Here is a 14,111-nt window from a genome sequence, read left to right on the forward strand (position 1 = left end):
CCGACTTGAACTCCATGGTAAAACCTGCGAAAACGAATTTCCAAACCTTGCTCATCCAGGATGCCCTTGCTTATCCGAAGGATTGGTGTGCCAAAGTATGCAACACAATTTTTCGATCGACCTTTCGGACACCGCCATTCGAAATCCTTGGAACTTCTGAGGAACTCCCTATGATATGATATGTATGGCAGTCGTAGCAACAAACCGATACCCTATAAGTTTCGAACGGCTAATAAACGACAAGTGGTAACTTTGTACATGTGATTCTGTTGTTTCAAGTATTTATTATATAATAAGTAATAAGTAACGGTAGGACAGATTACTTGGAGAGGGTCAAAGCGGCATCTATTTGCAGGATCTCTTTATTCAAAATATATTAACGATAAGGCTAAGGGTACATAGTATGGGAACGGAAGTGGCGATCAGCAGGCCGCTGCCGGAGAACGTGGAGTTGCAGCAGTCGGCGGAGAAGACGAGGATCTTGGGGTACAGCGATCTCCAGAAGTTGATCCGCTGGTTGTTCAGCAGGTTGTCCGTGTTGAAGCTCTCGTCGATCAGGAGCACTGAGTCGTTGTTAGGGGTCATGGCGTTCCACTTCACGTACACGTTCGACTTCGTGGGGTTCGAGGTCTTGGCGAAGTTCGCCCACAGGGTCATGATGATGTCGGCGATCTTCTTGTCGGTCGACTTCCAGTCGACGGAGTTGGTCATGTAGGGATTGCCCCAGACGAAGACCTGGTCGAAGTACTTGGGCACACTTATCCAGCTGGGCAGATCCTGGAGCACCGATCTCGGCCGCATCCTGAACAGGTAGCTGTAGACCTGGCTATCGTTACTGATCAGATCGGCGAACGTCTGCATGGGTGTGATGTAGAACTTCTCGGTGTGGGCACTGATGATGTGCTTGTTCGCCTTCTTGGCGTCCGTGTCCGAGTCGTTTGCGTACATGAAGTTGATGGCATCCGATATCAACTCGTAGCTGGAGCACCACTCGTAGTTGCGCACCAGCTTGTGCATGTCGGTCACGGCGATGTCGGTGTAGAAGCCCTCCAGATCGGAGGGGCTGATGTCCGTGTCGAGGTTGTCCTTGAACAAGGTCAGCACCTCCTCCATGTCGGTCACTCCAATGATGACGGGCACCCTGTGGTAGCTGCCCTTCTTGAACAGGATCTCCGGCTGGTTCTCGATGAACGGATAGGAGGTGTTGCTCAGCCCAAAGTCCACCACGGGTCCCCAGCTCACCTGCGGCAGGTTCTCCGAGAGCCGCTTGGCGTCGATCCTCTTCAGGCACTGGATAAACATCGAGGTTGGCCTACGCGGACAGGCGAAGGTGCTGGACACCTGGTCCAGCGATCCCTCGTACTCGTACGGCATTTTGACGGGACTCAGCGGATTGCCCGACATTATGATGGCCTTGTGGAACCCACCTTTCGACCACTCACCCGACGTCATGTGCAGCGCCACACTCACGGCCCCCGCATCGTGGCCCATCAGGGTGATCCGGTTGGAGTCCCCGCCAAAGAAATTAATGTTCTTCTTCACCCAGTAGAGCGCGGCTGACTGGTCCATCAGGCCATAGTTTCCCTGGGCCTCGCCGTCGTCGGTGGTGAAGAACCCGAAGATGTTCAGCCGATACGAGAAGGTCACCACAATCACCTTCTGCTTGAAGACCAACTGGAATGGCTCCACATCCGCCGGACTGCCCGTGGAGAAGTCGCCGGAATGGATCCACACGACAACTGCGTAGCCATTGATTTCGGGCAGTCCTATCATAAAAATGATATAAAATAAATATAAATATAAAACGTTTTATAGTTATTTAAGGTGCAACAGAAGGTCTTTTTGTGGGGGTGACCCAGAAATGCCGACGGTTGGTATTCGATATGAATGCATTTACATACAAATTTCAACCTAAATCCAGCCTAAGAGATTTCTATGCCAACCCCATTGTGTGCGGATAAACCATGATAACCAAACTATAAACCAATCAAAAATAAATATTAACATAAACATTTGAAGAGCCCACAAAAGATATCAGATCCTAGATGGAGTGATCCAAATCTCCATGCTAATAAGTAGAAGTACTTACCATCAGGTACAAAGACGTTCAGATACAGGCAGTTCTCCTCGTACTTCCTCTCCGCATCCTGGGCACTCGAGTCGGACTGTATGATTTTCAGGATCTGCTCGGTTTCTTTGCCCACGGACGGCATGGCGTTCTGCCAGCAGTCCGGTTGGAAGACGGTCGCGTTGAAAATGCCCTTCCAGGGTGTTAGTTCGATATCCGGCGGCTGGAATCTCCTGGCGTGTGCATAGCGAATGCCCAGGTAGGCCTTGATGTTCTGCGTCCGGAACATCTTCAGGTAGGTTCCGGAAATGACTCCGTTGCCCGGAATGTGGATGAAGGGTGCGTCCACGCATTGCACAGGTACGAAGCAGTAATCGCTGACTAGGTGAAGAAACACGGCCAAGTAGGCCAGGAAGTTCGCTCTGCAGTCCATGGCTCGTCCGGTTGCTTCACATCTTTCCCTGTTTTGAGCCCAGGCGACACTGTTCGCAATCTTTCGAGGCACGCGAGCCCTCCGTTGCCATGGCGAAAATACACAAAAATATTGTTGCCTAGGATTTTGTAACTATGGCACTCATCCATCTCCTTGCGCCGAGGTTGTTTTTATTTATTTAGCCTACGTCACCATCGGAATGCTGTTAACCCCAGATGGCCCCGTTTTGCAAATAATAAATATAATAACTGATATATATTTTAAAATATTTTTTATTTTTGCATATAGCGATTTATTGTTAGAAATATAGAAATAGGTCTTTCGAATGACTATATCAATTCCAGATCTCGGAGGTTAAAAGTTCTAAACGAATTTTACTTATACCCTACTTCTAAGCAACATATTTTTCGAAAATTCTAAATGTCATGTGTTCAGCTTAAACGTCAATTTCACCCACAAGTAACTCATACTCCTCGAAATTTTAGAAAATTGCTCTGAAGATCGAAAATGTCCCATGAACCGCAGAAGCCCGCCAAGCCAGCAGTGAAGGAGCCTCCGGTTGTCAGCGAGGAGACCAGGACCAAGGACAAGTGCCTGGCGGACTTTTGCCTGAAGGGTGGCAGTGGCCTGATCATCGGCAGCGCGGTCACCTTGTTCTTCACGCGCCCGCAAACCTATCCCATTTGGCTGGGACTGGGCGTCGGCATGGGCGTGGCCTACGACTGCTGCCAGGCGCGCTGGAATCAACAGTAGTGTTCGAAAGATCTCTGAGCTTCAATAAATGTGGGCTTTCCCGTCTCGGAACACGTTCTAGATACAACACTGTTTCCGCTTTTGTAATCTTTTTGAGTGATCTCCGCATTTTCCCTCCTAATTGCTTGTATTATATTAAAGTGCACAGAACCCAAACTACACACTTCGCAAAGCCTGTTCGAAAGCGATTTGGAAAAATGGTTTTTCAAAACTCTGCGGCCAGCTGAAGCAGCCGCTGCAAGTCGCGCCAAGTCGGTCTTTGGCCACCGAAAGTTTAGTTATTCCCACGGCGTTTCGGAACGGAAAAGCAAGAGTGGCAAACTGGTTTTGGGATCGGCGCGAGTAACCCTACTCTTCGGCCAGCCACAATTACCATTACCACTGCCACCGCCACCGCCGACGATGTGGCCGTTCTCTTCGGGAGTCCGCGAATGCGCATGTGTGCAGGCCGTGGTAGCTGTGGCTCGGATTCGGATTCAGATTCACATTCAGATTCAGACACGTTCGGTTTGGGACTCGGATTCATTCGGTGCCACTCCAGCTCTATGCTCCGCGTTGGACCCACCGATAGCTTGGCTTTCTGCCTCAGTTTCATAATTGTCTCGGCCAGCAGCAGCGGACGGAGTTCATGATTTCGCTCGGAATATGTTTTAGCCCGTTAGCAGTGCATCGTTGTTGCCCCCCCGAATCAGTGCTTGGAAAATGCACTTTTGAGCGTGTATGTGGCAAGTAGCTGGCGAACGTGAATGAAAACATGAGCTGCCACTGAACGAAACCCACTCTCGAGCTGGAAGTGCAAGTGAGTTATCCGCGGAAGAAAAGAAACTGAGTTGATTACCGATTACCAGTCGCGGAGTCGCAGTCTCGGAGCTAAATACCAAAGACCCAGGCCCGAGCCCAGTTCCAAGCTGGAGGCCCAAGCCTTTCTCTATTCAGTGTTTCTCAATGACCTAATGCTTTCGATTGTCTTTGTGCTTGCGAGTGTGCGTGTGCATTGGTTACATACAGTGGGTGCGAAAACTACTCGCACTCCGTGGCGGTTTCAATGTTTTCAGCCACCAAAAGTGATCTGACCAGTTCTGTGGGAGCCAGGCATTTGGCACGGCGCCTTCGAAAGACCAAAGTGATCTGCCGCCGCGAAAGATCGCCAGATAATGTACACATGTACTCCGCGCTCATATGTGCTCCATCATCGGGGCCACCCTACCCAGTTTTGCCCAGCTGGCCCATTCAATGCCAAGAGTTAGCGGTCGCTGGCTGAATAAACCTAACGATACTCCACCAGCCAGCCAGCCAACTGGCTGTCAGCAAATTGGCTCAACTCAATTTTGTAACTAATGATCGATCGCAATGCGAGCATACGAAGTCCAAACAAAGCTGGCCCAGCTCCTCGACTCCGAGTACTGGGAAGTTTACATAACGCGGAGCCACTTGCACAGATAACCCCGAATGAGTACAAAACACTCGCTTTCAAGCCCACATGCTGGCCCAGAGTACTCACGAGTGTTACGGTGGCCAATTTGAATGTTTATGGCCTCAATTAGGCCGTACGCAATAAACTGGACCGAGAAGCTATCGCAGTGGTCCACTCTTAACAAGGCCAATTAAACATTTGTGCTACACATGCATTCACAACAGCTTAATTATTCAAATCATTATTCAAATTCGAAATGCGGGTGAAAGCTTTTAATTGCCCGAAAACAGTTAACACCTATCACAGCATTCACTTCTTCGGTTTTCAGATCTTATCAATATTTTTCTGAGCTTTTCACCTGCCGAGTCTTACCAACATGCTGCGCTACCTGCTCATTCTGTGCGCCCTCGGAAGCGGTGAGTCCATAGAGCTAAGATCAACTTTCTAACGCCTCCTTGTAGGGAGGAGAAACCTCGAGACTCGCATATATTATACCTTAAAGTTGCTGCGTTCGCTTTTTACCCTACCGTTTTGCAAAAACATATCTTAATTGCAATCGCTTCGATCTTCGTCATATTGTTTTAATAAATTGAATGTGTATTTTCTTGAGTAATTGCGCCTGCCAATCAGAAAAACTTTTTCAGAAAACCTGTTTACAAAGAAATTTCGCGCTTGTACTTTACGAGGCGTGTTGCCTTGAATTCATATTTATTCGTATATCTGTAAGCCTAACAAACAAAAGATATTCTATGGCTTACGAGCGAGTAAGCTGAACTAAACACCGAATTCGAATACCCTTTCCCCCCAGCTACTTGCGGCGATGTTGAGCTACTCACTCAAACTGTCTATGGCTTCCTGGACTTCACAACCACGATTGGCAACACCGTCATGGTGTTCTCGCCCCAAAGTTCTCCAGCCTTCGGTGAGTGTGTTATATAATAGGTATAATATCAGAACTGCTTTCCTAAATGAGCAATATTAATATTAATAGAATTTAAATCCAACGAAACGCACGAGATAATCAACATTATAGAGACTAAGCCGAAAGCGACGAAGAAGGAAAAGGAGAATGTCGGCATCAAGCCAACGCCTTTGATCGTGACTCACTCGAATGTCATTCCCGAGACCGAGACATCCCAGATTGAATCCTACAACATCAGTCTCTCCAACTCGCCCATCCAGACGCTTCTGAATGCCCCCGAATACGACCTGCTCTCCCGCCAGCCCGAGCAGTTCGCCGAGGAAACCTACCGCCTGGTGAACTTCAAGTCCAAGGGCGAGGCTGACCGCCAAAGGATATATCCGTCCAAGAAGGAGCCCGTGCATGGCCACCAAACGCGGTCCACTGAGTTCAGGAGCATCGTGACGGCGACCAAGGACTCTGGTAAATTCTCCAAGGTCTCCCAGGTCCACGCAGTCGCCAGTGTGGAGAAGAAGAGCAAGCCCCGGCAGTCGCGGACCAACAAACCAGTTACGCCCTCGATCCAGCCGAGCAGGACTCTGAAGGAGTCCTCCATCCAGACCCAACTGGCCAGCAAGCCACCAAGGAAGAGCCACCAAAGTGGTCGCGACAACCGAGGATCGTCGGGCACCAGAAAGCCCTCGCGTCCCAAGGGAAAGCGGTAATAGAAGCCGCTAATCATAAGGTTTCATATGATTACCTCGTAAAATTGATCCTTCTATTGCAGGAGGAACAAGCACACCCAGAGTTCCAAGCCGGCAGTAGCTCCATCAGCAACTGAAACTACCGCCCGCCACTCGTATCGGTCGAAAGCAAGTGCGAATGCTGTGCAGGAGGAGCCAGTGTCCGTCGTGAGTCCCAATGCATTCAAGCTCAACAGGCGTCCTGGCAGATGGCAGTACAAGTCCTCGCCGAAGCCCAAGGTGAACATAAGGAAGAACGCCAACCCCAATCTGCCCACCACCGTTCAAAACGACACGGCTCCCAGTGATGAGATCCCCGTGGACATCATCACCAACCAGGCCATAAACAACGGCAGGGATCTTGAGGCGTCCGGCTCCCAGAACGGCCCAGTTGCGAACAACAATAACGACGATCCCAACTCCAAATACTTTGTGCAGACGTTGAACGTGGAGATATCGACACCCCAACCATTCATAGACACCTATTACGAAATTGCGACCATTAAGACTCCGTTTATATTCCAGGTAATGATGTCGTTGTGTCTTTTTTCCATTTCGAACTATGAGACTATGAGTTTCTTTGTCTGAAGTTCCCACGCCCATAAGCCCCATTAATGGCGTTCATTTGTTTTCAGGCTGGCGTGGTTAAGAAAACGCGCTTCCTGACCGTCACCTCAACCATTGAGAAGGTGATCCAGGAGGAGCACACCAAGGAGTACTCCGAAGACGATGGCCCGCTGACGGAGAACATTTTGGAGGCCACCGCCAGCACCGATGATAAGACCTTAACAGGCAGCGTTACGACCTTGAAGCCCATCTATCTGGGCGAGGAGACCGAGACCCCCAGCCTGGAGACCATAACGGAGTCCTTTTCCATAACGCACACCAAGCTGAAGACCCAGATCCTCCCAGTCGTGTACGCGAAAAGAAACGAGACCATCCAATTTACCCTGGTTCAGACCTACGATTACACCAGTCTCATCACTGTAACCCAGACCATTTCCCCCTTGAGCGACGACTTCAATCCCTCAAAGAACTTCAAGGACTTCGAAGGAAGTTTGGACGAGGCTGGGTCGGAAATCAACCTGGACCTCGAGTTCGGAGATGAAGATAATACGGGCAAATTCGACGCAAAGATCAAGCCGAAACTCAAAGTTGAGGCCAAGAGTAATGTAACCAGCCCACTAATCCCTCTGCTCCCGGAATCGATTAGCTTCCCGGAAACGCTGCAAAACAGCTTGATAACTTCCACGCGACCCGTGATCAAGCTGGAGACCATCTGGGAGTCCCATGTGGTGCCGCTGGTCAGAGGAACCGAGACCATCATGAGAACCCTCTCCAAGTCCGTGGGTGTGGTGGAGAAGACGGAATACGTCACTGATGTCGCCACGATTTCCATGCCAACGCCATCCTCGCAATATCCCTTCTCGATCAACCCCTTCAATCCCTTCAACCCACTCTTGCCCATTGCCCCGCAGCAGTTCATCACCTCCACCGAGGTGCAGCAGTCCATGGTAACGGAAACGAGCTCCAAGGTTCTGAAGCTGACCTTCGGCGCGAGGACCGCCTACACCACCATCTTCTCAACCTCCGTCGTTCCCACAGCCGTCACTAGATTAATAACCGCCACCATTCCCGGCCAGCCAGGCCAATCCTTCCCCAACTACTTTCCGCCTCCTTACAATCCATTCGCCTATGTTGGTTAGTTCTTAGGAGCATCTGCGCAAGCGAGAGTGTCTAACCCCATTACTTCTTTGTAATTAGGAATCCTGTATTATATTTAAGAACACGTGCAAATATCGAAAATGCGGTGATACAAAAAGCAGTAGATTTTATTAGATTGTATGTGCACTTTGTCGCAAAAGTTGTTTATGTAAATACTCGAGTTAAGACTAAATTAGGATTGCATCGAATTTTTTGGATCTAAGATAAGCAAAACATGGTTGTAGTTCGGTTTAACTGCTGTTAATAAATTTTGGAACCTTTTTATTCCCTAAACTAGTTTTTCATTCTGTTTTATTTACTGCGGCTTAACAGTTATTTGATTCTTTAAATGATCGATACTAATGGTTATGCCCTGCGTTCCATTCCATCGTTTCACGCCGAGGAGAACCGACGCAGAATTGCGGCCTTAGCAAACAACATATAAAAATTGATTCCCAGCAATGCACATTTAACAAATGCTTACCGTTACGTTACAACACTCAAGATTACCATCAAGATTACCATCAAGATTATCCAATATTGTTAAAGACTTTAACTTTGCTATATAAATCACACTCCAACATCAATATCGATATCTTGGCCTCTATCGATACCAGCGTGTGTGTCCGCATTTCACATCTCTAGGGCTTTGGCGTCACGTTCGCATCTCTAGTAAATTGGAAAAAAATAAAATCGTCGGAGTTTTTATGTGCTTGCAGAGTAGTGTAAGTAATTGCTATTTTTGTGCCAGCTGCTTGCCGGTAGTAAACAACACGTGTGAACTGCGATGCCTTGCAATCCTCAGGGCAATTCCAGTGCGGTTTAAGTCCGAACGACCACTTATCTTGGAAGAAATCCGAAGTGTACGTACATATGTAAGTTTTCGCGTGTGTATTTTTATGCACATGCAATTTTATGCTGCTGGCCATGCAAAGGCGCAAAAAACGCAAAATGTAAAAAATGTTTGCAGAATGCCCATGAATCTGATCGGATTTTAGGCGGCACACACGCATGTTCCCGAAATTGTGCAACTTCGCATACGTACATATGTAATGTCTTATGCTGGCATAATTATCCGCGGTTGAAGTTAAGTGCGTGGTGCAAATCGGGAATCTATATTCGGCATACTTTGGTGAAGGGCCAATGAGTTCGTACTTATTAGAAAATTGGCCAGTCGCTGTAATTATAGCACAGCACCAATGAATGAGTTCGCACTTTCACCTTATCCCTATGCAATCAATACTGATTTCTGAACCTGCATGGTTTGCCAATGTTTAGTAGCTTATTTTAGTGATCTCTTAAGATTTGGTGAAATATCATGTTTCCCACAAATCGACTATTTGCATAGTTTTAGTTTTAGACTGTCCACTTAAACGTTTCGATCATGTTTTTAGGATTGCAGCGCATTGCCACACAATTTTAGCGCTTTACTCGAGCTTTGAAAACATTATGTAAACAGCTTTATCTGTTTGTTTATTAAGATATTTATGAAGCATATTCTGTACTCCCTCTGTTTTGACTCTGATAACCCAATTGCCGTGGACACTTTAAGATAATCGTATTTAATCTCTTCATCGCAGATTTCTCTCATATGCAACTATGTCGGTACACTATAAATTTAAGAGTACACTCAACTTTGATACAATTACTTTTGATGGACTTCACATTTCTGTCGGGGACTTGAAAAGGGAGATTGTGCAGCAGAAGCGACTGGGCAAAATCATCGACTTTGATCTTCAGATCACAAATGCGCAGAGTAAAGAAGGTATGTCCACCGCAATTTAGAATTGTTCCCCTGCTACATGGTTTCCCTTCCTTTTCCAGAATACAAGGACGATGGGGTCCTTATTCCCAAGAACACAACGCTGATCATATCGCGCATCCCCATCGCCCATCCCACAAAAAAGGGCTGGGAGCCACCAGCAGCAGAAAATGCCTTTTCGGCGGCGCCTGCCAAGCAGGACAACTTCAACATGGACCTGTCCAAAATGCAAGGCACTGAGGAGGACAAAATCCAGGCAATGATGATGCAGAGCACAGTCGACTATGATCCCAAGACGTATGTGGTTTTAAGTCGTTACAAAACCATCATCTAATGTATTTTTCGTTTAGGTACCATCGTATTAAAGGACAATCGCAAGTGGGCGAAGTTCCCGCATCCTATCGATGCAACAAATGCAAGAAAAGCGGACACTGGATCAAGAACTGTCCCTTTGTGGGGGGAAAGGACCAACAAGAGGTCAAACGGAATACTGGTATTCCGCGGTCTTTCCGCGATAAGCCAGATGCGGCTGAGAACGAATCGGCCGATTTTGTGCTGCCTGCTGTACAAAACCAAGAGATACCGGAGGATCTGATATGCGGCATATGCCGAGATATATTCGTCGACGCTGTCATGATACCCTGCTGCGGAAGTTCCTTTTGTGACGACTGTGTGCGAACCTCCTTACTGGAGTCAGAGGATAGTGAGTGCCCCGACTGCAAGGAGAAGAACTGTTCCCCTGGCTCCCTGATACCTAATCGGTTCTTGAGGAATTCGGTGAACGCCTTTAAAAACGAGACTGGGTATAACAAAAGCGCGGCTAAGCCAGGTAAGCGCTTTATATTCGGGTTTCGCTCAATGAAAATGAAACGAATTTTCTTTTTTAGCTGCAGTAAAAAATGAGGAAAAACCTCCTGTTGAAAAAGAAGTGGAGGAAAAGGTGGTCACTGAGAAGGAATCCGAAGAGACTGAGGTGAAACCTGTAAAGCAACAAGAATCCGAAACCAATGGCAGCAATCCGTCTAAATCGGAATCTCCGGAGCAACCTGCAACCACAGAACCAACACAGAAGGAGAAAGATAAATATGATTCAGACTACGAGGATAACATTACCATAAAAATGCCGCAGCCTGCAGCTGATTCTACATCAGTGCCCAGCAAAGTAAGACATACATATTTGGCACATCTGCAATATAGATGCTTAATTATAACCTCAATGTTTCAGAGATCCCCCAGTTATTCCCACAGAAGTGAATCCTCTCACCGACGAGAGAGATCGGATTATGTTTCCGAACACGATCACAAGCACCAACGTCCATCGAAATCGGAGTCTGTTAACAAGGATCGCAGTCTCCTGCCCTTGCCCATTGGCACCCTGCCCAGCTACCAGGGGCACATGATGGCCGAATCGGAAGAAGCTCGTCGATCGGCTGCCTATAAGCCCCCTTATATGCAAATGCAGCGGGGCCCACCGCCAATGCACATGATGAGTCACCACATGCCAGCCTACAACAACGGGTTTAACAACATGGGACAGAGGCCTCCCCTCAGGTAGGTTTCTTTTCCACCCGTCTGGATCCCGCCACCATGTGGAGAGAGTCAAGTGTCGAGGCCACTGGAACTCCGAGGTGTTGACGAGTCAATACGCAGCCGGTCCTGCCTGATCTCAATATTTTTAAGTTCCAACCGAGACTATACACACACTAGTTAAGAGTAATTTAAGCTCTGGGCTAACGCGCCTTTATGCTTTGTTGAATATTGGTTATTCCTAATTAAAACAGTATTGCTTACAATCAACGTTAAGATTTTTGAATTGTAATTAACTTCTGAAATTGCAGCTATGTGCCGTATCAAAACCAATCCGTACACCCAATGCGTGCGCCGTACGGATCTGCAGGCGGAGGTATGAATATGAATATGTCACAACCATTTCAGTCCCCAAATTTAGCCTCGATATACCAAGGGGTGGCAGCGAAGGTCGGTTCCGGGTGAGTATCTCTACTACGTGGTAGAAGCATGGGATGACAAGTAATCCCAATGTTTTGCAGTCTCATTGACGATCCGTTGGAGGCCTTCAATCGCATCATGAAGGAGAAGGAGCGGAAGAAGGTGGACCGCTTTCGAAGCTCTGACCGCCACAGATCAAGGTCCCCGGATAGACAGAGGCATCGCTTTAAGTCTCCCATTTACGAAAAGGACAACTCCAGGGATAATCTCAAGGACAAAAGACCACGATCCCGGGAAAGGAAGCGAGAACATAGCTACGAACGGCATATGCGCCACCCTCGTTCTAGTCGCCAGCCGAATGATGGCTCTAAGTCACCAGGTGGCAGAATCAAAAGGTAGTTTACAACCAGCTGTATGCTGTATGCTTAAATTGATTGTCTACTCTCTGCTTATTAGATCTGGCCATCGTCGCTCTGCATCTCCAAAGCCGGGCTACAAGAGTGATTACAGGGACAAGCCGTACAACAAGCCTAGTGCTCCCAAAACGGAGGCAGTTGAGCCTCCTCCCCCCGGATTCGAGCCGTTGCAGCTGGCCGATGAAGACGTCTACAGGAACAAGCACCCGACCAGTTCGGAAGCATCACAAAGCAGCAAGGCCGAAAGCAGCAAGAAGAAGGGGGAAAACAGGCACGAAGAGGCGCCACGAAAGAGGCACAGGTCTCGCAGCATTAGCAAGGAACCGAAGCCGAACGACAGCACCTACAGGAGCCTGACGCCACCAGCAAAGATCACCACACCGAAAATGACTGCTGCCCAGTTGAGGGAACGCGAGAGTTCGCCGAAGACGCCGGAAAATGTTCACGACGATTATCTGACCGCGAAGGCCAGAATTATGGCCTCCCAGCCCGACATCAACGTCTCGGAAATGGAGACCAATGTGGGCAAGGAGAACAAGGCGAAGAGTCCGTTGTCAAAAGATCGCAAGAAGAAGAAGAAGGACAAGGACAAGGCTGAGCGCAAGAAGAACAAGAAGGACAAGCGCGCCAAGAAGGAGAAAGGGGATCGCCAGAAGAAGAGCTCCTCAGTTAATCGATCTGACTCGGATATTAACCACAGCTCACTAATGAACGAGCCAAATTATAAGGTCTTGTCTCCCAGGGCTCAAAGTCCCAGCTTTGAGATCAATGCGGGTCAGCTTTCCCCTGCTCACAACGCTACTGAAAACGTTAATCCGAAGAGCCATTCCATCCTTACTGTGGGTGCTGCCAGCGACGATAATCTCGGCCCAAGAAGCAAACTCAGCGAGGCTAATTCTGTCAATCTATCCAAATGGGAAATGGAGGAGAATATCTTAAGTTTGGAGGATTCCTCCAAAAAGGCTGCCGGGGCCTCCGACGATCCGTCGGAAATAACTTCAGACGTCCTGCGGAAGGCTGAGAACGCAATATTTGCCAAGGCTATTAATGCCATCAGACCCATGGAGTTTCAAGTCATTATCAACTCCAAGGACAACAGCAAGGACCGCGCCGCAGTTCGCAGTGACAAGGATCGCTCCTCTTCACCCAGGCGTACCAGCAGCAGGTCGGTAAAGGATAGGCTGGGCACCAAGATTTCCAATGACAGGAGCCGTTCGCGGGACAAGTCGAAGGACAGGCGCCGGGGGGCGGGCGCCAGGAGCTCCGACGACGATGCGAACCGCGGCAGGTCGGATCGTCATGGCAGCCGGAAGAGGGACAACAGATCCCGCGACAGGGCGCCGCCTTCAGATAAGAGGCAGGAGCGTCCGTACAAGAGAAGCTCGCCAGAGGACGACAAGCTGAGGCGCCAGAACAAGGAGCGGTCCGACTCCAGGCACGGAAAACACGATCAAAACAATAGCGACGACTCGGATCGCAGGGCGGCCAGAAACACCAAGTCCAGCGACAGCCGAGTTGTCTCCTCTGTAACAGCCGTGGCTGCTCCTCCCAAGCCCAGTCGTCCAGACAACCCGTTCCGCAAGTTCGACCCCAGTGCGTCGAGCAGCTTAGTTGTAAAATATGATAACACGATACAGAAGGAGGGCGCGTCCTCGGACAACGGCATGGAGCACAGGAAGCAGCGGGATAAGAAGCTGAAGAAACATTCGAAATATTCGTCAACCGATTCGTTGAAGAGCGAGAAGCGCAAGGATCCGAAGAGCAAAAAGAAGAGCAAGATTTTGAAAAAGAAGAAAAAATCGAAGAAGTAGGTTACGGTAGGCTACGAGATAAGAATGATATAAATATTGAAGATTATTGTGTACAAATCAAAGATTTTTAATGTATGTATTTATCATGCAACTATAAGTATACAAATAAAACAGAACTACTCAAGGATTGCTTGCTTGTGGTCTAAAATTAATGATCTG

At 48.4% G+C, this 14,111-nt stretch overlaps 4 protein-coding genes across 9 annotated transcripts; 3 read left to right on the forward strand and 1 right to left on the reverse strand.

The window, feature by feature from the left end:
* Positions 1 to 294: 294 nt before the first annotated feature.
* Positions 295 to 8,545, reverse strand: LOC117136186 (carboxylesterase 5A). The gene is made up of 3 exons (XM_033296931.1): positions 8,501 to 8,545; positions 2,090 to 2,703; positions 295 to 1,766 (listed from the first exon to the last, which is right to left on the reverse strand). Exons 2-3 carry the CDS (start codon positions 2,499 to 2,501, stop codon positions 367 to 369), a joined length of 1,812 nt encoding a protein of 603 aa, XP_033152822.1. The 5' UTR covers positions 2,502 to 2,703; positions 8,501 to 8,545; the 3' UTR covers positions 295 to 366.
* LOC117136187 (MICOS complex subunit Mic10) lies at positions 2,993 to 3,305 on the forward strand. Its single transcript, XM_033296932.1, has one exon. It carries the CDS (start codon positions 3,009 to 3,011, stop codon positions 3,252 to 3,254), a length of 246 nt encoding a protein of 81 aa, XP_033152823.1. The 5' UTR covers positions 2,993 to 3,008; the 3' UTR covers positions 3,255 to 3,305.
* Positions 3,771 to 8,310, forward strand: LOC117136185. 2 transcript variants are annotated; one of them, XM_033296929.1, is made up of 6 exons: positions 3,771 to 4,053; positions 4,997 to 5,084; positions 5,477 to 5,590; positions 5,660 to 6,290; positions 6,357 to 6,837; positions 6,948 to 8,310. In XM_033296929.1, the coding sequence occupies exons 2-6, from the start codon at positions 5,045 to 5,047 to the stop codon at positions 8,016 to 8,018; spliced, it is 2,337 nt and encodes a 778-aa protein (XP_033152820.1). In that variant the 5' UTR covers positions 3,771 to 4,053; positions 4,997 to 5,044; the 3' UTR covers positions 8,019 to 8,310. The 2 variants fall into 2 exon arrangements, with proteins under 2 accessions (XP_033152820.1, XP_033152821.1); XM_033296930.1 differs by having other exon boundaries at positions 3,771 to 3,972.
* Positions 8,546 to 8,646: 101 nt separating the features above from the next.
* LOC117138412 (E3 ubiquitin-protein ligase RBBP6) lies at positions 8,647 to 14,079 on the forward strand. 5 transcript variants are annotated; one of them, XM_033300489.1, is made up of 9 exons: positions 8,647 to 8,741; positions 9,597 to 9,781; positions 9,841 to 10,075; positions 10,129 to 10,607; positions 10,666 to 10,940; positions 11,004 to 11,329; positions 11,617 to 11,766; positions 11,827 to 12,120; positions 12,182 to 13,952. In XM_033300489.1, exons 2-9 carry the CDS (start codon positions 9,616 to 9,618, stop codon positions 13,950 to 13,952), a joined length of 3,696 nt encoding a protein of 1,231 aa, XP_033156380.1. In that variant the 5' UTR covers positions 8,647 to 8,741; positions 9,597 to 9,615. The 5 variants fall into 5 exon arrangements, with proteins under 5 accessions (XP_033156380.1, XP_033156384.1, XP_033156379.1 ...); XM_033300488.1 differs by having other exon boundaries at positions 8,681 to 8,891; XM_033300491.1 differs by having other exon boundaries at positions 8,681 to 8,879.
* Positions 14,080 to 14,111: the final 32 nt, after the last annotated feature.

This window comes from Drosophila mauritiana, chromosome 2R (genome assembly GCF_004382145.1).
Source record: "Drosophila mauritiana strain mau12 chromosome 2R, ASM438214v1, whole genome shotgun sequence".
Taxonomy (NCBI): Eukaryota; Metazoa; Arthropoda; class Insecta; order Diptera; family Drosophilidae; genus Drosophila; species Drosophila mauritiana.